This window comes from Apus apus, chromosome 6 (assembly GCF_020740795.1).
Source record: "Apus apus isolate bApuApu2 chromosome 6, bApuApu2.pri.cur, whole genome shotgun sequence".
Classification (NCBI taxonomy): Eukaryota; Metazoa; Chordata; class Aves; order Apodiformes; family Apodidae; genus Apus; species Apus apus.
In genome coordinates, this window is record NC_067287.1 from 1,965,166 (window position 1) to 1,990,970 (window position 25,805).

Below are 25,805 nucleotides of genomic sequence, written 5' to 3' on the forward strand. Positions count from 1 at the left end.
GGTGGGAAAGTGGGGAATATGACTGCACTGGCTGAATATACTTTAGGGAAACCTTAGAGTGGAAGCAGAGCTGTTTGACCTAAAGAAAAGGAAAAAGCCCAAGAGCAGCACCATCTCATACCATCTAGAGTTGAATTCAGGCTGAAAAGCAGAAGACAATCTCAAACTATAAGACCAGACAAGTTTGAGAAGAGCCAAACGAACAGAACACCTAACTTATTTTGAGATTATGTTGAGCAGGAGCTGGGATTTGATGTTCTTTGAAAGAAGGCCACTTCCTGTGCTGTCTTATTTTTATCTCATTTTAAATACATTTCATCTTATTTTAAACGTGGGGTTTTTTTCATCAACTTTGCTGTCAAGGTACAAGCTGAGGGACTGTCCAGGGCCTCCATGGAGATCTTAAGAAGCATCAGATCCCAACCATATGGCCCATGGCAGAAATAATTACACCTGATTTATTCCTGGCAGATACTTGTGTAGCCTGCTCCTGCGAACCTGCAGTGCTGGCAATTCCACAGCCTCCTGGTGCTCAGGAGCACATCCTCCTCACATTTTCAGTACCTTCCTTAACCAAAACATCTTGTATTAACTCAGATCCTTCCTGCTCTTTATTCTTTTTGCTTCAGCAGAGGAAAGCACCAGAACCCTTAGTTCAGTAACAGTTATGTTACAGCTGTGACTGCATCTTGCTGCAGGGCTCACTTTACAAACAAACAGGCTGTTCTTTTCACTCTTCCTGTGGGTCGTGTGTTCTAGGCTCTTGATCATCCTTGTTCCTCCCCCCTGTCCTCCTCCCAGGTGGCCTGCAGCCCTCTTGAAGTGCCATGCCACAACCAGACCTAGCACTCCAGCAACAGCCCCAGCAGGGTCAGGTAGCCCAGCCCTGCATCATCTGTTTTCCAGACGACGTTTTGGTTTATAAAAAACACGAGTCTGACATTTGCCATTGGTGCCACTTCCTTTCAAAATAACAAGTCGGGGGCTGAAAACACCAGTATCATTCAAAATGCCTTTGTCAAGAAGGTGCCTGAGAGTTAGGAACACGCATCCAAAATGAAACACACCAATGGGATGGGGCAGGAGAGCTGCAGCTATTTAACCTGCTTTTCCCATCTCCCTTTCTTTGTTGGCTTTTTGTTTCAGGAGAAGCTGGGAAGTGTCACAGAAATGGTGAAAGGGTTGTGGAAACGGGTCGTGGAACTCTGGCATGTACGTTTGGGACTGCTGAGAAATTCACTTCCTGGCGAACTTACAAAACAGGCTTTCTAACTTGTCATACGTTTTTGTATTTCAGGGAAGGACTGAATGAATTTCTAATGATGTTTCCTAACTTTTCTGTCCCCAGTGATGAACTTTTAGAAGAATTTTATAACGTGAGAACTTACATGGCCAATGATTTTCCTATTTATTGTCCCAGTCTTAAGTTAATCTTTCAGAAACTATTTAGTCTTCTAACTAAATGTTTTAAAGCATACACTCCTTTGTCTTATAGTCTAATCCTCATTGAAATCAATGCCCATTTTTATCAGCATTATCCATGAGATAAGAATCAACCATTCAGTGTAATGGTGCTTTAGTTTAAAAAAAAACAAAAAGCAAGCAAAAAACTTCAAGTGAAAGTAGAATAAACCAAAACCATTCAGGATTATTAAAAACAGATGTTAGGAGAGTATAATGGATTCACTTATAAAAAATCTGAACATTTGCCAAGTTAAAATATTTGTCAGTTGAAGTCCTATAGTGACAGTAATTCTAAATAGTACAGTTGAACCTATCAAAATTAAAAATATATACAGATATAGAATTTACAACTGTCTCATGGATGTTCCCCTATGGTTACATTTGAAAACTACATAAATACAGTTAAAGAAAATCACAAAATGTTGTAAACACAGGTTTTAGAAAGTGGGTAAGAATGGGTAATGTGGTAGGGAGATGCCAAGGCAAACAGGCTCCAAAAGTTGCCAGGAAACTCCAAAAAGAACAAATAACTTGCAACTCCAGATGTTGCAAAGCAAACTGAAGCAGTTTGCGTTTGAAAATATTAATACTCAATTGCAAAATTAACACATGCAAAGAGTCAGATGTACAGAATTTAGTCCCTTAGGAGCATATTTAGGAGCTTTGTCCACCAATACCAAACAGCCAATGTAGTAAAAAACATGACTCAGGCCTCCTTGTTCCAACGTTCCTGGAAGAACACTCTTCTCCCCCACTTTGATAGAAGGACTATTTAATTTTCTTGCCAAAGTGGAGCAGCCTTCAAGGGCAATGCTAAGAGAGAGTGACCCCAAAATACCTCCAAAATGCCCCCTGTGGCTAAGCTCATGGAACCAACCCCAGGTACAGAGACCTGCTCCTCCGCGTTCCTCCAGCAGCACTGAACTCACCTCTGGCCTCCAAGACAAACTCTGGCTCCCAGAAGAAAACCTGCCACCCCAAATGCTGTTCTACCCCATCAGCTGGGCATTCATGCTGTGCTCAGGCATTGAGAAGATGCCTGTAATATGCACACAAAGGGCCTCGTAATCAGAGGTTTAGAAGATGATGTGCTTATTTTTTAGGAAACACGTCCATAAAAATATTAGTATCTGGCAAAGTTCCATGAAACAGCTGGTATTTACAGTATGATACTTTTAAAAAACGTGGTGTAGTAACTATTCTTTACATTGGTGAAGAATGACCAGAGCTAAATCACTGGTGACCATTAAACCACATGGAAACAATTTTTTCCGAGAAAGACTTTTTGTTTGAGCAATTTGGGGAAAAGAAACATTCCATCTAAAAAATGGGTAATTCTAAGAAATCCTCCCATGTGTGAAATAATAGAGAAAAATCTTTATGCCTACAAAGGACAGTTAATAATTAGCTCTGCAAATAAATGCTTTTCCTCTCTGATGGTTTATGTATCTATACTAATTATGTGAGTACTCAGTTTCGTGGCAGTGTGAGAATGATCCCTGTCCTGGCAAAAATTAAAACCCTGCAGGTGCCAGGAATGAGCTAATTACTAAATTAAAGAGCACAGTAAAAATTCTCTGCACTTGAATTACGTTATCAGTGTGATATTGTGCAAGTTGTTGCAAAGTTGACAGTGTTGCCTACAAAGAAAACACTGTTTTAATTATTTTTTCTTTATAATTGAAGTAACTAAGCACTCACAGAGGCTTGCTTTAATCTCCTGTGTTTATAACTATTTAAGTGGCAGACAACACAGCACAAGTATTCAGGCTATCTAAGGCTAAGTATCTAATTGGAGTATGGGCATTAAGAGCCTTTCCATTAAGTGAGCCTCCAATGGACTTGCAGAGCATGGAGATCCTGAATATCTGAGCATGGTTTTCACCTGTTTTGCTTGAAATTCCATTCATTTGTCCATCTCATAACATCTTAGGTTTTAAAAATTATTTTCATGGCCCAAGATGTACACAGGCAAGCAGGGGATTTTCAGAAGCAAAATACTGTCCTGAGTTTGTGAAAACGTTGCCAAGTATTTACAGACTTTGGAGAAATTTGCCTTACAAGTGGTGATGAAAATGTCTCCTGCTCTGGGCTCTCAATGTGTTGGTTCTGATGGAAATTCCTGGCAGAGAGATTTAAAAAGGAATTTATTAGACCCAGGGTGGAAAAGCCATCAGCCACTCCTCACTCCTTTTGATTTCTGCCTCAGTTACTTTTCGTTTGCTCTGTTGCTCTCCCACTCCTCAGGTGGTGTGGTATGGCAGCTCTCCTAGCTGACCACGGGGATGTCCTTTGTCAGGCCAGATGTTGGTGGGCCACCCCAGACACTGCAGGGCAGTGGCAGAGCCCATCCTCGGCCTCCCAGCCATGCTGTCAGCTGAAGGGCAGAGCCTCCAGGCCCCCAGAAGCTCACCAGACACATTAATCTGCTTTGCAGCATGACACTAAATTCCTTCCTGAAACCCAAAGAGATGAGTGTGGCGACAACACGCTCAGTGGATTAGTCTCAGCACTCATTGCCTAGGATGCCCCTTTATGTCTGCAACACTCATCTCCTACCCCACTGCACATTCATTTCCCTCCTGCTGTCTGCTCCAGCTTCTGAAGAAATCATTCTTCTGTCTTCACCTAATGCTTTGGTGACTCAGTATTTTGCCAGCCCTTTTTGTGTTGTATTTTATTTCGTTTAGTAGGATGTATGAGATCTCTGTCACCCATTTCCTAATCTTCAGTGAAGAGTTAGGGGCTGGCTTTTGCTTACATGGGTGGGCATAGCTGACACCCTGTGAGCTCAGGAGAAACCAGCTGGTGTCTCTGGCCAGGCTGACACAGCAGTCAGTGTGGGACTGAGCCTCTCAGCATTGCCTCATCATCCTGGAAATGCCTGGTTGCACAAGTTGGCTGGAAATGGTTTGTAAATGGTATGGATTAATCCTGTGGTCTCTGAAATGACAAGATTTGGAGTCTTTCCTCTGGCTATAGAACCACAGAATCATAGAATGGTTTGGGTTGGAAGGAATGTTAAAGATCATCAGGTTCCAACCCCCTGCCATGGGCAGGGACACCTCCCACCAGCCCAGGCTGCTCCAAGCCCCATCCAACCTGCCCTTCAACACTGCCAGGGATGGGGCAGCCACAACCCCCCAGGACAACCTGTTCCAGTGCCTTCCTCCCCTCATGGTGAATAATTTCTTCCTGATGTCTAACCTAAATCTCCCCTCTTTCAGTTTAAAACCATTGCCAGTCACTGCCCATCCCCATTAGCATCTTCATTAACAGCCAAGCTGCCAGCAGTCTAGACGTCTAACAGAAAGTCCCCAGCCCTCACAGTCAGATGCCACTGAGGAAGTTACTTGCTGTGGATAATACCCCACTTTCCTTTTCTAATAATTCTGTGGTTTATGCATTTCTTTATTTCCCGTGGCTGTGAGTCACTGTCTTCTTCCCAGATTATTCTGATGTAGGTGTGTTTGTACGGGGTTGGTATTCTCCTTGCTTTACTTCTTTCTTTTTTTCTTTTTTTCTTTTTTTTTAAGGTATATTTTCTTTGTCATCTTTCTCCTTGTGGAAGAAAATGGACTGTCCTGTCCTCCAGCAACATCTCTCAGTTAAGTCATTTTTACATGGTTGTGGTCTCAAGCTCCTCTTCCCATGTTTATGAAAGTGCCCTTTGGCTTTGCTCACATACTTGGCAGGCTGTGACTCACCACATCTTATTTTTATAGTATTTATTTGTCCTTGTTTTTCATGCTCTGACTGTGCTTCTCCTACTCTGCCAGCTCTCCTTTTTGGGCCACCTAGCATGCCATTAGAATAATTCACTCCTAACTAACAGTTCAAACAGGCAAAGCAAACTTTTTCAGGGGAGATTATTCAATTGTACAAACAAGTCACTGAGCGATAGTTCTTTTAAACCAACATCACACACAACGTGTCAAAAACGTTTATAAACAAGCCAGTTAATGCTGTTAAACATTCTGAGTCATCCTGAGGTTCCAGCAGCATCCCAGCTGCTGCTGTGTTGATTGACTGATACTCATTTGATTGATACTTCTTTGGTATTTATCTCGCAAAGAACAAACTGACAGCAAATATTGCTAAACACCTCTCCAGGCACAGCAGAAAAAAATACCAAATTGGGAATGAAAATGGAAAATCAGAACTTCTTGCCACTTGAAGATGGAGAGGTAAAAAGGGAATTCTTGCAGAACTAATGAACAAGTAAGACAGCAAGATTCCTCACTGTAAGGAGTCTTTAAATGGTACTTCAGAAAGGGCCTGCCTGGCATAACAATTCCTGCACTTCAAGATGTACATCCATGAGCATAAAATTGTACCAAAACTTTTCAACTATCCCAAACCCAGCGTGGCTGCTTCAAGTGACAGAACTGTGATCTGTGCCCAGGCCAAATGCAAAAAGAATCTTCAGTCCATCATTCAGTACCTTTAAGAACGCAAGTTCAGCATCTCTAAAAATACAAATTCAGCATCTCTAAGATTTTAAGAATACAAATTCAGCATCTTTAAGAATACAAATTCAGCCTGCATTTAAAAAACTGGAACCAAAGGCTGTCCTTGGTAGCATTGCCACAGTGGCTTATGCTAATGAAAATCAGGCTCGTTTTTGGTTGTTTCTTTTTCACTCAAGCTTTCCATGTTTTTTTCCATACATGTGCTTCCATGCAGGTGGAATACATGTGGGTTTTGACAGTGGTTTGCAGGACAGCTCCAGGCATCTTTCAGGAATCCCAGCCCAACTTCAGCTGAGTGTTTTAAAAGCTATCAAGCTGGCAGTGCCAGCAGGAGTGCTGGCTGTTACTCCAGAAACCCAGTGCTCTCCTCTCTGAACATTAACAGCTGCATCAAGTGAAAAAAATCCATGTCCCAAATTCAGGGCACTGCAATGAAGCTGTAGAGCTGCATGAATCATCTTCCCCCAAAGCCCAGGGTGATACCAATCTTACTGAAACTGACTGCATGAGGAGCATCTGATGCTTTGATGCAATAGTGGTGGCTCTTGCCTGCACACAGACTGGGAGAAGTGGTTGCTGAGAACCAGCTGTGCAGAGAGCCCAGAAAAGAAAGAAACCCCATGAATTTTCCATTTGCTGGCCAAAAATAAAGAAGAAAAGCTAGAAAGGAATAAAGCTGCATGTGATTCCAAAGCAGAAAGTGATTTGTTAGAGAAACGGACTGATTTGGGGTCAAGTTTTTGATTTGATTTGATTTGATTTGATTTGAAAGACTTACTTTTCATTTGAGGGTAAAAAAAAAAATAATTATGAAATGTGGCTGTTTTCCAATTTGTCTCAAATAAAGAATCAAAATGTTTAATTTTGAAAGACTAGAAGGAAATATTTGAGCTCCTTCAGTATATTTTCTTTCTCACCATGACTCTTTTTTCCCAAAATTAATTAACAGTTTTCTCCTTGCTAAAACTCTTAGTGTTAAGAAGGATGTGGAGCTCCTGGGGAAAGCCCAGAGGAGCCACAAAGATAAGAGGGCAGGAGCAGCTCTGCTCTGGAGACAGGCTGGGAGAGTTGGGGTGTTCAGCCTGGAGAGGAGAAGGCTCCAGGGAGACCTGAGAGCACCTTCCAGTGCCTGAAGGGGCTCCAGGAAAGCTGGGGAGGGGCTTGGGACAAGGGCAGGGAGGGATGGGATGAGAAGGGAATGATTTCTAGCTGAAAGAGGGGAGATTCAGATTGGATATCAGCAGGAAATTCTTCACTATGAGGGTGGTGAGACCCCGTCCCAAGTTGCCCAGAGAAGCTGTGGCTGCCCCATCCCTGGCAGTGTTGAAGGGCAAGTTGGATGGGGCTTGGAGCAGCCTGGGCTGGTGGGAGGTGTCCCTGCCCATGCAGGGGGTTGGGACTAGATGATCTTCAAGGTGCCTTCCAACTCAAATCATTCTATGATGATGAAAAATAAATACACAAATGGATCCATTGTATTCTAAGGCTGCTTTAAGGTGTGAATGACACAACACCAGGCATTTTCAGTGTTGATTTAACATCGTGTGTTGGCTCTAGAAGAGAGTGTCAGGGAATCTGAGCCACTTATTTAAGAGCTGGACACAGCAAAACATCTTCACATACAATTAATGGCATAAAAACCAGTGTTTAAAAAAACAAACAAACCTGCAAGGAAAAGGAAAAGGAAAAAATAATAAAAAGAAAAATAAAAAATAATTTAAAAGAAAAATAAAAAATAATTAAAAAGAAAAGAGAAACACAGCCCATGAAATTTTATATATACGCCCTTGAGAGCCTGTCTGGAGATATCTCTTTGGAGAAGGAAGAGGGATTTCCACAGAGGAACAGGAGACAGCCACTAGTCAGTCCTTGGCTTCACACTGGGCCCTTCAATAAAAAGAGGGTGAAAGAAAATGAAGCCCATGCTGAAGTCTGCAGGTGTCTGGCCACAGCCTGGGCTTCAGGACAGAGGCAGAAGTTGGAAGGAGAAGCTGCATTCTCTAAAAATGGGAGCTTCTCATTTTGACTTACTTAACCATCTTCCCAGTCTGGGTAGGTTTGTTGAAGCTACCGAAGACAAGACTTCAGAATATCAGAATATCATTTATTAAATCCCAGGGTTTGTCTGAACTGAGATGAACAGGCTGAAAACTGGTGTAAATGTACTACATCTAATACATTCCATTCTCATCAACAGTTTTTCAGGCAAAGTGACCTTCCTTCACCATTTAGAGTTCTGAGTTTTTCCAGGAAGGCCAAAGCTATATAATACTGGGATTACCTACATCCCAGAGATATTCCCTACATAAACAATTCTCATGTTTTAACTGACATGTATCTACCTTTTAAGTCCTCTCAGCTGTACCATGGCTTTCTATTTAAGACAGAACCATATTTGCTTTACACCCAGTAAGTGTTTCTTGCATGAAGCATGGCATGTATTCAATTCTTTTTTGGAAATTAAAAAAGGGGGAACCCTCACAATCTCTTTTCCAGAGACTAAGGCAGTTATTGAAACATTCCCCAAGAGATTACCTCAAGAGAGTATTGGCAGAGAGCAGAGAATACTCTGTGGAGGATGGAGAAATCCTGCTCACAACAGTGTTTGGTGAGAAACAGAAAAGGTCTTCTTCATATGAACAATTTCAGGGTCTGGTATTCAGGCCAGAGACAGACCAAAGAAATGTTTTGCCCTCTGTTCCAGTCCTATGGCCTGGGACACACCTGGGGTTCTCAGAGGCAATGGTTTCTTTATTCCCAAGGAATATAAGCAATTAATTTATATTCACTAATCGAATTCAATGAAAGCACAGACTAATAGTGGTGCCAGGCACAGCTCCTCTACCCCCACTCCTGCTCTCCCTCCCCTCTCTTTTACATCTTCTCAGTGTAAAGTGGCCTGCAACCTGGGATTTATCCTGCCTGCATAAACCAACAGCCCTCACTGAAGCACTTACAGTGCTGCTTGAAAGAAGCATTTCAATGACACGCAGTGATTTATAGCCAGAGAACCAGAATGTGATTCAAGCCTAACAACGTGCATCTTGGATGATTTCTTCTTCATTGTTTGCTGTCATGTGGGGACTATTTACCAAACCACTGTGTTGCCTCATAGCACTGTGTTCTGGGACACACATCTTAGGGAAGCTGAAACATTCCCAACTCTTGCTGGACACACTTCAGAACCCTTCCTGTAAAGAATGCAGATTGGTGTAGAGTGTTTATTTCACAACTCTGCATGTGCTTGAAGTGGATCTGCACATTTCCAGGAGGCAGATATTTGACATCCAAAGGTGCAGGGTGTCCATTGTCAGGTACATTTTTTTTTCCTCTGAAAACCAGGCACTGAAAAAAGGGGCTACGTTTTGTGATGCCTAAGATATAGACCCCTTGAAAGAAAATCTTCCCTCTACCAGGTCAGACAACCAGGCTGTATTTGGGTGAGCGCTTTAAGGCATCTTACACATCTTACACAGCACCACAAAAGCCAGTGGTTATTTCCCCCCGTGGAGCCTGCTCACCCCACTGACCACCACCCCTCCTGGGATGGCATGCTGGGTTTTGAGCACAGGGTGAACTGGGCTGGAGAAATGAACCAGCTCCAACCAGCTTTGGTCAGGGCTAGTTTTTAAGATAGTTCACTTCTCTAGACTGCCACGTGGCTGCACAAACACTTGGGATACAGGAGAAACAGGGGGAGGAAGGGTAGACAGGACAGCTTCTTTAGAGACAGCACCACCTGTGTCTTCTTGCTGTCTTGTTGACCTCAAGGTTTGATGAGCCACAGACTTTGGCACCTCAGCAACAAGATCCAGAAGTATCATCTCGGTGACTTGTGATGCTGCTTAGAAGTCTGTGCACTGCATGAGGCATCTCCTAGGGTTGCTAAGAGTACAACAGATGTAAGATTCAGGTCTGCTCCTCTCCCAGGCCTGGCATGACACCAAGGAGAGAAAGAAGAAATTGCTGTTGGCCAGGAGCTTGCAGGGTTGGCTTTTTGTCAATAGCTGAGTAGGTATCACTAAGGATGGGAGGTGGCACAGCAGTCATCACTCCCTTGAGGCAGGCTAGCTGCTGGACAAAGTGGATTGGGACACCTGGGTTCACTGAAGAGAGGTCAAACCCATTCCTCCCAGTTGCTGCAACAGTGCTCTGACCACACAACACTGGTTGCTCTGAAACATGGGGTCTCTGTTCTCTCTTCTCAAAAAACCTCTCAAAACTTCTCAAAGAGCACAGGGAAAAAAAAAAACCAACAACCCAACAAAAAGCATTGATAAGCAGGAATCATGACTGTACCCTGCTTATTAAGGAATAGATTTGTGTGATAACATGTGGACAGACTACATGAGCAGGTCCTTAAAGAAAACATCACTAGGCTCTGTTGGCCAGGTTTTGAAAGAAAGGACAAAATAAACTGGATAGCCATGGAACACGATTCTGTTGGAGTAAGTCAATACCACACATGGCATCAGAACACCTCAGTGTTTGAAGGTACCTTCTCAGCAGTAGCAAGATAAAGTTCTCAGAGCTGCTGACATTAAGATGCTGCCAGACCTGCCTGGAGAACAAGGCTCCTTTGCAGCTAGGATACCTCAAGGATCAGAGGAGCCGGGTTTTTGTGATGACAGTTACAACTGAAGCACCTAAATTCCATTTACTTCCTTCTTTGGATCTGTTCTAACTTGCAAAGAACCACAACACTCCCTCCAAAGATAATGCTGTGAGATTCTTAATGGTTACTGTCCAGAAGCTGAGGCAAGGTCACATTGTTGTGGTACCAGTAACAGGTAAGCTTATGACTGTAAACCTTCATCCAGCTTCACCAGAGCAGCTCCTGCTGCAGGTGAGTTCTCTGCCCACATGGTCACGGTTTTCTTTTGAAGTTTCCAGTTCAGATTTCCAGGCTCACCCCGAGTTTGTCAGACTCCTGAAGAGCACGTCTGTCATCAACGCAGACTGCTCAGAGAAATCCTGAGAGTTTTAAAGCTCCTTGTACTCTGTGAAATTGTACTCCTTGATTTTCCCCTTTTAGCTAGACTCTTCAAAGTTACCAAGTCAATGCTTTTCCCCTTAGTCTGATTCAGATGTGGTTAACACTGTAAGTTCCCAACACACAGAAATCAATTAACGTATCAACTCCGAGTCAACATCGTGTCAGTTCAGGAACTGAGACCCGTTCAGTGTCTCCAATAAACTTCCTTCACCAACCAAGCACAAACATATTGTTCAGCTCAAATCCCAAAGCAGGCCATGTAAACAGCTTGGCATTGCTGCACTCCCTGGAGTGGAGAGAAACACGGCTCTTTCAGACCTGCAGTGACTTCCCAACATGAGCGTGGTTACTGGAGAACAGCCTGCCACTCTGACATTTCCATCTGAAATCTGTTGAACTTAGGTCATAACACAATCACCTCCTCCTCCCTGGCTACTCCAGCTAAACCTCTCCCTTTTACTCATTAGTAACCAACGTTGTGTTTATAAAGCAATAGTAAACATATTTATCCATTGTCAAGGGAGAAAATAATAATAAAACAGATCTCTTGAGTACAGGGTCATACAGTCATCTCGTTATCTTAAAAAAACAGGCATTTGAAACTGCCATAATAATTACTCCATGAGTAAAACTCCCACTGAATTCAGTGGCACAAACTGACTGCTACCCAAGCAGGCTGCAATCCAGGATTGCCTTTGTACAGCCAGGGAAAGCAAAAGTATTCTTCACACCTTCATCTGCCTCCTAAGTGGCATATTTGGAACTTCTGAGGATTAATTTCTTCAACAGCCAGTGCTGCTGGACTGCTAACCATATAAAACCATGTATCCCACCAATCTGGCCAACAAGTCCAAGTCTGCTGGCAGTTTTGAGGGCAGCATTCCAAAGAGCAGTCAGCTTAGTTTTAAAGGAAACCTGAAAGCAACATGCTTTGTTTTTTTCTCGCCCTAGGTCACAGACATTCCCCAAATCTTGTTCAGGACTGCAGCGCATCCACCGAGTAGCAAACTCGAGCTGATGGAAGCCTTGAATTCAATCAGCTGCATCCAGTGAATCTTGGCTTCACTGCCTGCTCCTGAATCCCAGAGCTGTTAGTGAATTATGGCTGTGGTACTTTTGCCCAGCCACACTTCAGCACACAGACTTTGCTCCCGCCACCCGATGGCTCCCATTACAAGAAGTCCAAGCAATACAAGCTGCATGACAAAGTGAGTCATGCCAGCTCTCCTGGGATACATCAGACTTCCCTTCAGTTACCTACACAAAGAAGAGTCATTCAAGCAACCAAAGCCTTTTGCACTCCCCTCCAAGGAGGAGCCAGTGCTTTCTGCTCCTCGGACTGCTCACGGTGGAAACCACGGCTTTTCTTTCCCTGAAGAAGCTCTGTCCCTTTCAAAAAGGAATGCCCACTGGCTAACACAGTGCATGTTTGCAACCAGAAGTCACCTCGTGCCAGCCCACGTTTCATTGCCCCTCTCAGATGACTTACACGCATGTTGAAGGTCTCCTCCCCTTCTTCCCCTGTGGGAGCAGCAGCAGCTGTGGCTACAGATCTGGGAACTCATCCTGCCAAAGACAGGGCTTTTTTTCTGAGGAGGGATGGATGGCAGTGGTCAGGTCAGTGCTCCAGTCCAACTCAGCAAGCACACACTACGGCCAGCCAAAGGGCTTGAAGACAACCTCAGAAACCTTCAACACTTACTGGAGAGTGAAGCTGCCATTGCCTATGGACTGCCCATCAATGACTGTGTTGCCCAATTCTGGGTGTGTCTGCCATGGATCATTTTTTTGAATTTATGTACTGGAGGGCTTATAAATCAACCATGTTCCTCGAGGATAGAGGGAGGATTTCCCCCTTTTTTTCTGCCAGACCCTGCCTTTCCAGGAATTCCCTTTTTCTGCCAGACCCTGCCTTTCCAGGGATTTCCCCCTTTTTCTGTCTGACCCTGCCTTTCCAGGAATTTCCCCCTTTTTCTGCCGGACCCTGCCTTTCCAGGGATTTCCCCCTTTTTCTGCCAGACTCTGCCTTTCCAGGGATTTCCCCCTTTTTCTGCCAGACCCTGCCTTTCCAGGGACCTCCCCCTTTCTGCCGGACACCACCTGCAGGCGCTGCCCAGGGCCATGGGCTGGGGTCCTCCTGGGGCTCCGCCGCTGCTGCGGGTCCCACGGTCCCACTCATCCTCCCTGGGGTGTGAAGGGATGGAGCAGATCACAGAGTCCCCGGGGCTGGAAAAGACCTTTAAGACCACCAAGCCCAGCCTATGACCTGACACCACCACATCTCCAGACCACGGCACCAAGTGCCACCTCCAGCCTTTCCCTGAGCACCTCCAGGGACGGTGCCTCCACCACTTCCCCGGGCAGCCCATCCCAGTGTCTGATCACCCTTTCCATCAGGAAGTGCTTCATAATATCCAGCCTAAACCTCCCCTGGAGCAGCTTCAGGCCCGGCCCTCTTGCCTTGTTGCTGGTTGCCTGCAAAAAGAGCCCAACCCCAGCTGAGCACAGCCTCCCTTCAGGGGGTGCAGAGAGCGATCAGCCCCCCCCCCCCCGATCCTCCTCCTCTAACCACCCCGGCTCCCTCAGCCCACCCCTGGAAGACGTTCCCTCCAGCCCCTTCCCCAGCCTCCTCGCCCTCCTCCGGCCCTGCCCCAGCCCCCCCACGCCCTCCCTGCCGTGCGGGCACCCGAGCCCCCCGCACAGGGGAGGTGCGGGGCCGGGCGGCAGGTCCCTGCGCGGCATTCCCGAGGCTCCGCGCTTGGCGTGTCCTGCGGGAACACGCCGGGCCGGGACACCCGGTCCCCGCCCCGCCTGTCCCCTCCTCCGCCGGCGGGGAAACGAAAGCGAAAGCCGGCAGCTGCGGGGCGGACGGGCAGCGGGGAGCCGGGGAGGTGAGGGGCTGGGCAGGGCTGGGCAGGGGCTGGGCAGGGGCTGGGCAGGGGCTGGGCAGGGCTGGGCAGGGGCCGGGGGGCTGCGGGAGCTGTGCGAGGGGCTGCGGGAGCTGTGCGGGGGCTGCGGGAGCTGTGCGGGGGAGTGCCGGCTGTTGGGGGGGCTGCCGGAGCTGTGCGGAGGGCTGTCGGCTGTGCGGGGGCTGCCGGAGCTGTGCGGGGGGTGCGGGAGCTGTGCGGGGGGCTGCCGGAGCTGTGCGGAGGGCTGTCGGCTGTGCGGGGGCTGCCGGAGCTGTGCGGGGGGTGCGGGAGCTGTGCGGGGGGCTGCCGGAGCTGTGCGGGGGGCTGCGAGAGTTGTGCGAGGGGCTGCGGGAGCTGTGCGAGGGGCTGCGGGAGCTGTGCGGGGGGGTGCGGGAGCTGTGCGGGGGGGTGCCGGCTGTGCGGGGGCTGCCGGAGCTGTGCGGGGGGCTGCGGGAGCTGTGCCGGGGCTGCGGGAGCTGTGCGGGGGGCTGCGGGAGCTGTGCGGGGGGTGCGGGAGCTGTGTGGGGGGCTGCGGGAGCTGTGCCGGGGGCTGCCGGAGCTGTGCCGGGGGGTGCCGGAGCTGTGCGGGGGGCTGCGGGAGCTGTGCCGGGGGCTGCCGGAGCTGTGCCGGGGGGTGCCGGAGCTGTGCGGGGGGCTGCCGGAGCTGTGTGGGGGGCTGCGGGAGCTGTGCGGGGGTTCCCGGAGCTGTGCGGGGGGCTGCGGGAGCTGTGCGGGGGGCTCCCGGAGCTGTGCGAGGGGCTGCGGGAGCTGTGCGGAGGGCTGTCGGCTGTGCGGGGGGCTGCGGGAGCTGTGTGGGGGGCTACCGGAGCTGTGCCGGGGCTGCGGGAGCTGTGCGGGGGGCTCCCGGAGCTGTGCGGGGGCTGCCGGAGCTGTGCGGGGGCTGCCAGACACCTTTCCGGAGGTGGCACCGAGGGGACGGCCCCGCCAGCTGGGGAAGCCAAGGCAGGGTGGGGGTGTTTTTTTTGATCTCTTCACGCAGTTTTCGCTTTCCAGCATGGGGAAGCTTGTCCGCCTTTAGCAGCGTGCAAGCCGGGGAAGGATTCCTGGGCCACCACCCTCAAGCCGAAGCCTCCCGGCTGGAGGCAGCAGGGACAGGGAGGTGCGGGGGGTTCAATCCCGGCTCCGAATTTCTAGCTGGGAAATGTCTGGCTGGGTCAGGGTTCTGGGCTCCTGCTGTTCCAGGTCGGGACAGTGGTGAGAGGAAGCTGCTTCCAGTGTCTAACCCCTGGTGGGAAGCCCCTGAGCTGCCCCAGCATCCACAGGAACCTCTTTGTGAACCTGTTTACATTCCTTCTTGTCCTCTTCCACAAAATGCCGTGGTGACAGGTGCCAGGTTTTCCATTATCTGCTGGATAATGGAAAGATAATGGGTAAAGGAAGTGTTTTCATTTGTGTTCAGAAGGCCTGAGGGTTGTATCTTTTCAGCACAGAGCATACAGGCTGTTCAGCCTGGGTGTAACAGAGCAAAACTTGCATCAAAGTAAGCACGTGAGTTTCAGGGCAGAAAAATTAATCTGTGCTTGCAGAAACCCTCACACATGTCTCTGGCCTTTATGGTTTAGTAAGAAAAGGAGGCTTCAGAGATCCAATATATATCACTTCTGCCTATAAAATGATGCAACATTTACATTAAAAATTCTTTCAGCTCAACACAGCTTCTGGTGTGTAAAAAAGATAAATAAAAAATGCACACGTTATTTTTTTTCCTGTTCCCTCAGGTTTCAATGGATTTTACAGGTCCTCCACTACCTTTACAAGATAATGGCTTTGTAAGTATTTCCTGATGTGCTGCCTGGGAAAAAAGTCTGTGTTTGACAGTAGTTTCTCTGCACGAAGGTTTGTGCTCAGGCTGCTTGGGCAGTGCTTCTGAAACTTCCTGTCTCATCTTCTCCCATTCTTATTGGTTATCTCCCATTCCTGATTCCCACCTCCTGCCCCCGTAGGGATAATCCCATTCTAAAGTGTCTGCTTTACAGGTTCTGTTGGAATTTTTCTGTCCTGCCTGACTGTGCTCATCTGTCTATGGAGGTTTCTTAGGGGAATTTCCTTTTTCCTGGCACCTTCCTTGAATTCAGTTTCTGCAGGGTGGCAGATGGATAGTTTGGGTGGGACTTCTTGTGTTTTCCCTGTCATGTTTTTTTTTTCTTTCAGGCTGAAAACTGTTATCTTAGACCATTCTTCAGTAAAACCCATGGGTTCTATCTTCTCAGCTTCCAGCTTTGGCACATGTATCCCTCTGCTTTCCTGCACTCAGTCCCTTGAGCAAAGGTTTTTTTTTTTTTCCAGTTTTAAGTTATTCCCAGATGGGGATTTCCCTGTTGCTTAATAGACGTTTTAAAACTGGGCTAAGTAGTGGAAAAATTATTTTATATTGTGTTTTAGGAAATACCCAGCATTACCAAGGGAATTGACAGGATTATCTTAGACCTTTTCCATGCCTGAATTTCATGGTTCACATTCAAGTTTTATGTAATCTTAAGTAAAAGGGAGGGATTGTTTCAGCACATCTCTTTGGATTCTTTTTTTCCCCTTTTTAGCAGAATATTGCAGCCATAGAAACAAAACAGAACCAAGAATTGCTCTCTTCTTGGGCTGTATCCAGTTGTAGTTTCCCCGTGCTTGTGAACTTCCACCCTGAAGTGCTTAAATTCTGAAATGCTTCTTTTATCACCTTCCTCCTGCTTGATGTTACCTTTTATTGTCCTGTCTCCCTGAGCTTGGAAGCATCCTGTTCTGAATTGTTTTTCTCATTAGGCTGCATATTCTTGATGCATTCTCTTAAGAGGAACTGCTGAGCAAGCATTACAGATAAACAGCTGTGGTTTTGAGGGGTTTAGTCCCCTGTGGAAGAGCACAGAGACAACTTGCTTTTATTATTTATCAAAATATTAGCCTGTCAATATTTTCAAATTAGTTAGCAAATAATGGTTGGTGAACAAGATCCATTTTCTTAGATTTTTGTCCTGTACAGCCATCAAAGTAGTTCAGTGATTTGGTCTGATTATCTGAGTCACGGGACTGTCAGAGCTGGAAGGACCTCTAGAGATCATCCAGTCCAGCTCCCCTGCTAAAGCAGGATGGCTCAGAGCACGTCCAGGGCTGCATCCAGGGGGTCTGGAATCTCTCCAGAGAAGGGGACTCCACAACCTCCCTGGGCAGCCTGTCCCAGGGCTCTGTCACCCTCACTCTAAAGAAGTTTCTCCTCATATTTCAGTGTAACTTCCCCTGTTCCAGCCTGTGCCCGTTGCCCCTCGTCCTGTCCCTGGGCACTGCTGAGCAGAGACTGGCTCCATCCTCCTGCACCCACTCTGAGGTACCTGTAGGCATGAATAAGGTCTCCCCTCAGCCTTCTCCTCTCCAGGCTGAACAGTCCCAGCTCTCTCAGCCTTTCCTCATCAGGGAGATGCTCCAATCCCCCAGTCACCTTTGTTGCCCTCCCAGGACTCTCTCCAGCAGTTCCTGTCTCTCTTGAACTGGGGGGCCCAGAACTGGTCCCAGTTCTCCAGCTGTGGCCTCACCAGGGCACAGTAGAGGGGGAAAATGACCTACTGGCCACACTCTTCCTCATGCACCCCAGGATTCCATTGGCCTTCTTGACAACAAGGGCACACTGCTGGCTCATTTACTGTCTACCAGGACTCCCAGATCCTTCTCCTCACAACTGCATTTGAAAAAACTAAGTGGCATGTGCTGTGCTCTGGCATGTGCTGTGCTCTGGCATGCAGGTTTTAGGCAGATGTAACAATGAAATACAATTGGTCTCTCAAAATGTTGGACTCACCACATACCCTGCCTGCATAACTGGAGAAAAAACATCAAATTGGCACACAGCCCAAATACATGGGCCTTTGATGAATTGAAAACTACTATGGCAAAATGCTTCATCCAACTGCAGAAGGTTTTGTTGTTTGCTTTTTCATTTTGAAGACTCATTTGAGTGGTTTGGTGTGTCTCAGTTACTGCCTGATGGAGGGGAAAACCTGCGTGTGCCTCTTCTTTTCTCTCCAGAAAACAACAACCCCTGAAGCTTCTGGCATACCAGAAGATGAGATGGCAAGTCTTGAAGAAGAACTCAGGATCTGGAAGGCAAGTTCTATGAAGCACATAGAATTGTGGAAATAAGCTGAATGGTACTTAGGAGACCTTTAGTCCACCCTTCTAAAACTCTCCCAGATTTCTAACATGTTTGTCTAAGTTGTTCTGTGCTCTCTAATGGTGCAGGCTTGTGTTGATGTCAATGGGAACCACACTTGTAAGTCAAAGGGAAATACTTATCCAATGTGTTATAAATAAATAAATGGAAAGGGCTTACTTAAGGTTTTGTTTGTTCCTGTGGAAGAAAATAAAATATAAGTATTTTTTATTTGTACTGTCCAGGAAAGAGTTGAAAAAGCTGAAAAAGAAAAAGCTGCTCTTGCCTGCCAATTAAATGCTGAAGAAGGGTGTGCTAAAGCAGAGGAGGATCTGATAAAGCTAGATGTGGAAGAGGAACAGCAGAAGGACATGATGATGCCTAGGGATGCCTATGAGGTATGGAGGATGCATACTGAGGGCTGCTAGCAGCTGGGGGGCTGTGAAGGAGGTGGTGGTCAGAGAAAATAAGAGTGGTATTTCCTTCTCAGTTTAAAGGTTTTTACTGGTTTGCAGACTATGAGTAGAATGTTCTACATGTAGTTTTTCAGTGGCAGATTAAGAACCGGTGGGATAAGTCTTATAGAAGAATGAAGGCCTATTTTGTACAGACAATGAAGACAGTCCCAATTCCAAGACAGACAATCTTCCAAGATTCTCCACTGACAAATGAGCTTCAGTTTTATGAGATGCAGATAAAATGGAACAGGTTGATTCCAATGCTTTGTCAGCTCCCAGCCTGTCTTACAAGGTGTTAAAGCACACGAGGGGTTGGCATTTCTTAAGTGACAATGAGCTGGAGAAGAATCAGAACCTGTTTGAAGAGGGCTCTTTCTAGAACTAATTGGTTCTAGACCTAACTGGCTCATTATCTCAGCGTGCCATGTGCAGTTGTTGGTACAGTAATAGGCTAAGCTTCCATGGGCCATCAAAGAGGTGGTTTCAGTGAAGTTTTATTTGGCCTGTAAATCACTGGTGAGAAATTATGGCTTCAATATTAAAAGCTATTAAAATATAATTAATAGGTTAAGTACTTTTAGGTTGGCCTGAGATTTTCTTAAAGTTGGTTTTGGTTCTCCAATCATAAGTGTTTGGATTTTATAGCCAGAAGAGGTCATTATCATCATCTGGCTTTTGTCTGCATTATCTTCAGCAATGGGAATAGGTCTAAATGTGGTTAATGACTTTAAAGGAGCCATCTCCTAATTGTGGATGGCTGGAGCTAACTACATCTGCTGTGTTTCCTTCTCATCCATTTCCTTCTCAAGCTGTGCAGAAAATGTATTGTGCATGGCTGTCATGTAGAATAATTAAAAATGAAACAGTTCCTAATGTCTGCAGATGTTGCTGAAATCCATTTTTGTCTTCCATGGGTTTAATTTTGCGTTTAATACTTTTTTTTGGGGGGGCTGTAGAGAGAACTCTCTGAACTAAACCAAGAAAACACTGAGCTGCAGAGAGAGCTTGAAAAGCTCAAAGAAGAGATTGCAGAATGGACTTCAGAGCTTTCACAGCATAGGCAGGTAAAGTCTGAAATATTTTGCAGTTTGTCTTTTGGAGGGTCACATTTTTGTTTTGTCAGCCCTAGACTCCTGGGACCAGTTGTTCAGCATTTGATCCTCTAGTGATTTCAATATAATGTAGAGCTTGGAAGTTTTATCTTCTTCTGTTACCTGGCAAGACAGTGTGAAGCAGGCTAAGGACATAGAAACAAATACAAGTCTGTGAAATGTGGAAAACATGACAGAAATGAAGAAAAGCAGAAAGTTATTAAATGGAAGACACTGGAATTAAAAATATACAAAGCATTAGTCATTTTCAAGTACTCTCATTTTGTATGTCTTGGGTAAGAGGATGGAATTAAGGCAGTATGTCCATTATATGGCATTTATTTTAGCCTCCATTGATTATAGTCGCTCTCATGTTTCTCCAAATCAGAAATAACTCAATTTGCAGCTAGATAAATATTAGTGATGCTGAAATAGACTCAGACTCAGGATCCAGAATGTCCTTTGGTGAAACTGCTGCAGATGCTGAGGTGTTCAGAAACTGGAACTTCCCTTGTGGACATTTCAGCTTTTAAAAACCTATTTTCATTCCAAATTGGAACAAACCCAGATATTTTGAGGAATTTACAGTAAAACAAAAACCGTGATAATTTTTTGTTTTTACAGAGGTTGAAACTCTATCCAAGTGTTACCTGGTTTAATGTTAACAATAGCAGAATATTAGTTTGAGCTTTCTAAACTCCCTTTCTAAGTTTAGGAGATGTCAAGTCCAGCCTCCTGAATCCCTTGTGCAGTCACTGGAGTGGGCAGGGCTCCTCTGCAAGGAAATTCAACAACAGGAGCCTTCACCCAGCATTTCAGACATCCTTAGGAAGAGTTGGCTGTAGAGAGAATGGAAAGAAAGTGGGCTCACAGATAAGATGCTAGTTTTGAAGAGAGGTGGCAGGAGTGTTTTAATTACTCTGGTTATTTTATCTTGACACAAAATTTTTGTTTTGTTTTTTTTTTTCCATGCAGGGTTTTATTTTGAAATAGTTATGTAAAGGGGAAGAAAGAATTCTCTGAAACTCACTCAAATCAGCCTTTCCTAACCAGCCTTTTCATGCACAGTTGTAATCTATCCTAGCTGTAAGATACTTGGATATTTTTACCTGTTTTACCAAGATGTCAACACACCAGGCTGTTTATTAGCAGATTTCCTATTGCTGTGGAGCAGTGATGCAATTAGGTACAAATAAATGGCAGCACAAATGCAATAATTGAATTTTGCAAATGTTAGGTGCCAAAAGGGTTCTACGTCTATGGGTGGAAATCCCCGTGGACTTCAGTTGAATTTGTATTGAACTTTTATGTTCAAAGTTAATCAAAGTGTGGGGGGAAACCCACCTCATGGACAAAAACCCCAGTAATAGCTCAGTCAATTCATATACAAGAGTTACACCTGTTTTACCAGCCATGACTTCAATCTGCTTGACTACACATTTTTTAAAAAACAAAACACATTAAACACTTTAAGGAAAGACTCCTGTTAATTTTTCTGATCTGCAATTACAGAAATGCTTTTTTTCCCCCCCTATCTTGATTCTAAAATACTAGATTAAAAAGAAGGTAGCAGAAGTGAAAATGAAGTTCACTCACATGGAAGATATGCAGGATGATTATGCAGATATGAATATTCACTGTGTTTTTGGAGTAGCTACAAAAAGCCCATTCAAACTGAAAAAAAATGAGGCCCTGCTTACTTTTGAAGATGAAGAAGGTATGATGCTTATTTTAAGAATAAAATTAATGTCTCTGATGAAATTCATTGCCAAGGGGAAAATATTTGCATGAACATTTTGGGGGAAAAAAATCCCAACAACCAAAGAAAGGATACACAAAGAGAACCATTCACCATTATGATACCAATCAGTAGAAAAAACATACTGCAAACACTCTGCATGTTTATGTTGGGTTAGCAGCTTTCTGCTCTCAGCTAATACAAACAGTGTGTTTGAAATTGGGAATATGTCCCTACCTCCCCGAGTATTGTCAAGAGTGACTCAAAATGTTTTGACAGCAGAATTTGATGGTTTTCTTTACTCTGGGCAGTACCTTGTTCTGACAGCAGCTGGTGAAGTGCAGGCATCAGAGGATGGGTAGATGTGAGATGCCAGAGGGATGGTGCAGTCTGTAGCTTCCCTGGCTTCCCACTGGGATGTCTGCCCAGTCTGCCTGTGGCTGACTGGTATACAGGTGCATTGCAGATAGAAAACTAGTGTCCCCTTCATTTCTTTCAGCTAAAACATTGCTAGCAGGCACTCCCTGCAGCTGGTAGGGATGTGGTTTTCATCCCAGGATACTTCAAATGAAAGATGAGAAGTCTAATATTAATATTTTATACATTTTGAGAGCATCTTTTGACAGCATTCAATAATACTCTACTTTCCTATAGTATTCTAAAGATAGTACTATTAGATACAGTATTCTAAAGAGCAGTATTTTACCTGTTGCCTACAACTGCTGAGATATGATGGAAACAGCCATGTCTGTACACATGGATAGTGGGATCTGGTTGCCTGTTACTTACATCTCCTTTATTAATGCAAAAGTAGATGTTGGCTCAAGAGACTGGGGAATTGTTCTGGTGATGGTGATGAAACAAGGCTTTTCATATCTGAAAAGTTGTGATTTTCCCTAGTTGCCCAGAGGCTGATAGAAATGGGTGAGCACACTGTGGACCTGGACAACAAAAAAGCAGATGTGGGAGTGAAGCCTGTTACACTTGAAATGGGAGTAAAATTTCAGGTAATCAACTGAGCTACAAAACTATAGAGATACAAACTTGTAGTACTTAAAAAGCTCTACGTTCAGTTTTTTGGTTGTTTTCAGTCACAAAGTGCACAAAATCTTGGATTTTTTTTAGCTCCATGTCACTATTTCTGGAACGAAGATCAACGTCTCAGAAGTCCCTGACCTGTCCATCCCTGACGACTGGATGAGAGACAAATTAGAGCTGAATTTCTACAGATCTAAACAGGGAGGAGGAGGAGAAGTAGAAAATGTGCAGTATGACAAGCAGTCTAGAGCAGCTGTGATTACGTTCCTCACACCTGGAGGTATCATATGTAATACTTTGCTCTTGTCTATCCTGCCTTCCATTCCATTCCATTCCATTCCATTCCATTCCATTCCATTGCATTCCATTCCTCCATTCCATTCCATTCCATTCCATTCCATATTGCACTCTGTGTCAACTTCACCACTGAATGTAGCAGCTTCTTCCCACTGAGAGTTAAGCAGATCAGGAAAAGATGTGGGTTCACCCACACATCTGTTAATAAAGCAGGATTTCATCATACTCCTTTTTGATCAAACATCACCTGAGAGGCAGTTTGTGAGCTTTATTTCTTCCTTTGTCAAAAAACCTGAGGTTGTTTCTTTCTTTTCTTTGCATTGCTAGACATACTGCAGAAAAGCAGGAAAACGTGTTTGATTTTAGCTCGTTTCATGCCAGTGAATTTAGACAGGCAATCAGATTACCCAAGTGTATGAAATTCTGTGAAGATCAATGGAGTTTCAGCAGCTGCTTTAGATTTATTTCAGAAGCTCTGGTGGATATTTAATGATTTTGCTTTTTTGGAAATGCCAAATAAACTTGTTTTGCAAAATGCATATGAAGAATCTACAAGTGTGCTATCATATATTAGTTTCTAAATCCACATAAGGAATACTAGTCTGTTCTTTGAGATGCTTACAAAATGCACTTTGGGTTACATTATTCTGACTTCTCTTTTTCTCATTCTCCATTACAGCAGCTAACAGCTTTGTGAGATGTACCCACTATCCTTTCTATGCAAATGGAAGGTGCTACAGGCTTGCTGTGTCCCAAAGCACTGATGCGCACTTGGAACAGTTTCAGGTAAAAGAATCTAGTCCAGGCTAACCCCTTAATTGATACGTGGGAAATGCAAGACAGGGGCAGACACTTCAGTTCTGAGGACTGCAGAAGCTTTTGTGTCATGCACGTTGTGAAACCTAATAGCAAGTGTGAGTCTGCAAGATGCTGCTCATCTTCTGGTTTGAGGTGTGATAGCTATAATTTATTTTAAAAGGCTGTGCATGTCCCTCCTTGATCAAATTATGTCATTACTTACCATGCTGTCTGTGCTAGATGGGAGGCAGATAGTGAATTCTTCGTGAAGTAGGTTAACAGCAGACACAACAACGTCTTTCCGAGTCACAAAGCACTCTCACATCATCCCTAATGAGAGGATGTCTGCAGGCTCAGCAGAAACCCCTGTTGCTCAATCAAACATTTGCTCATTCATTTTTTTTTTCATTCATTCAACCCAAGGAATGACTTCTTTTCCTGTAACACTGGACTGTTTGCTTATCATATTCTCACAGAAATTGTCCTCTGCTTCGTATTAATAGACTGGAATCAAGCCAGTAGTGTGTATATAATCAGGCCTGTGTAATTAAAGCATTGACTAAATTGTGCTTATGTGACACCACAGCTTTCTTTGGAGGTGCATGTCATGGACTGGAATGGATTTTTTTGGAGTGATGCTGTCTGGAGTCATCAGATATCCCCAAATCCCATGTGTGTGTGTGTGTGTGAGTTTTGAGGAGTGAAGGACACGGCAGTGAAGGAGGCTGGGTTCATTGCCTGTTGAACTCAGTCCTGGTTGGAACTCCTGCTGTCTTCATTGGCAGAAACAGACCATCATCAAAGATCCTAGCCATACCTGATCAAGGATACGTTCATCTTCAGGGTCTGTCAGTTCCTCTAGATGTACATGCAGCAGCTGGTGCCTAATACATGTTTGCTTTTCTTTCCTCAATAGCTCTATCGTGGGATTTCTAAGAGGACCATTCTGTTGAAAGGAATTAAAGATGCAGAAGATGATGAGGAGATTGTACAGGACATGATTGAAATTCATTTTCAAAAGCCTACTAATGGTGGTGGGGAAGTAGACGAAATCAAATACTCACCAGGAGGAACATGGGTTTATCTTGAGGAGGATATTTAGAATGCCATATAGGAAATCGTAGAAAGACCTCATGAAGTTCTTCATCAGAGGCATAGGAGGTGATGGAGACATTGTGCTTTAATGTTCTGAAACTTCTACTTGAAAAAGAACTGTCCTTCTTCCTGATTTGTGTAATGGCACAGACTTTGTCTAGAAATTCAGCAAAACTCGCTGCTTGGTGTTCCAGAGGTTCCTGATTGAAATCAGAAAAGGACAGGGGTTGGACTCAATGATCCTGATGGGTCATATTCTGTGATTCTATGGTCCTGTGAAAAAGCCTTTACCAGCACTTGAAACTTCATCTCAGATTGCTTTCTGCTAATGTGCAGATTTTGTATCTTGCAAACGTCAGAGAGGTCGCGTACACCCCGAAGTGGGATAAATCTATTTCTTCCCACCTTTTGATTACTAAAGCTGTATGTCAGCACAATCAAAAGCCTCTTCACAGGCTTTTTCAAAGTGCCACAGCTGCAGAAGGTACCTCCGACAGAACTCCAGCCCCACAGAGTGCCTGACACACAAGTGCCTGAAAGCCATTATCCTGTAATGCCATAAAATCTGCACTCTCAAATCAGCGAGTGCAAAACCACCACAGATTTACTCAGGAAGTTTCACCTTGTAAGAAATCCCATGGCAGTCACACTGCTTTTAGCTGTTGAGATGTTGTTACTGCTCCTAGGATCTGATGCACATTTTACTCAGCTCCTGATACCTTTGGCTGTGCTGTGTTAAATGCCTGGACTTGATGATCTCAAAGGTCTTTTCCAACCCAAACTATCCCATGATTGTGTAAGTTAATGGCTTGGTTTATTGATTGGTTTTAACGTGTGCTTCTACAAAATGCGGTTTTTCCTCATGTTTGGCCGTGATTTTGCTTATTTTAAAATACTAGACTGAAGAATTGAGGTGATTCTTTATTGATAAAGCAGATTGCTTCGTATTGGTGCTGGGGAAACGGTGAACGCCGTGGCTGAGGCACCTGTTTCGTGAGGTGCGACTGGCCAGGCTGCCGGCTCTGGGAGGGTCTGTGGAGGGGCATCAGCTGGACAAGGCGACACACAGAATTCAGGGGCAAAGTCACTTTACAGCATGTAAAGCCCCCCCTTGTGTTTTCCAGCCCGTCCTCCCAGTTCTCATTCAAAACCATCTTTAAAAACGGAAGGATTTCTTTTCCACAGAGCAACGTGTTGCCTTTTCTGCTGTCCTTTGTTTTTCTTTTTTAACTTGCTGCCCTTGTGGGGGGGGGTGCTGAAACGGTCTGGCGACAACCTGAAGGTGGAAGCAGCCCG

The 25,805-nt window shown here is 45.1% G+C and overlaps 1 protein-coding gene across 2 annotated transcripts; it reads left to right on the forward strand.

Annotated features, from left to right (window-relative positions):
* Window positions 1-13,769: 13,769 nt before the first annotated feature.
* On the forward strand, window positions 13,770-25,372 carry NMI (N-myc and STAT interactor). 2 transcript variants are annotated; one of them, XM_051623547.1, is made up of 10 exons: window positions 13,770-13,823; window positions 15,581-15,631; window positions 17,871-17,948; window positions 18,240-18,392; window positions 19,409-19,516; window positions 21,098-21,260; window positions 22,182-22,288; window positions 22,407-22,599; window positions 23,296-23,402; window positions 24,331-25,372. In XM_051623547.1, exons 2-10 carry the CDS (start codon window positions 15,587-15,589, stop codon window positions 24,514-24,516), a joined length of 1,140 nt encoding a protein of 379 aa, XP_051479507.1. In that variant the 5' UTR covers window positions 13,770-13,823; window positions 15,581-15,586; the 3' UTR covers window positions 24,517-25,372. The 2 variants fall into 2 exon arrangements, with proteins under 2 accessions (XP_051479507.1, XP_051479508.1); XM_051623548.1 differs by lacking the exon at window positions 13,770-13,823 and adding an exon at window positions 14,863-14,961.
* Window positions 25,373-25,805: the final 433 nt, after the last annotated feature.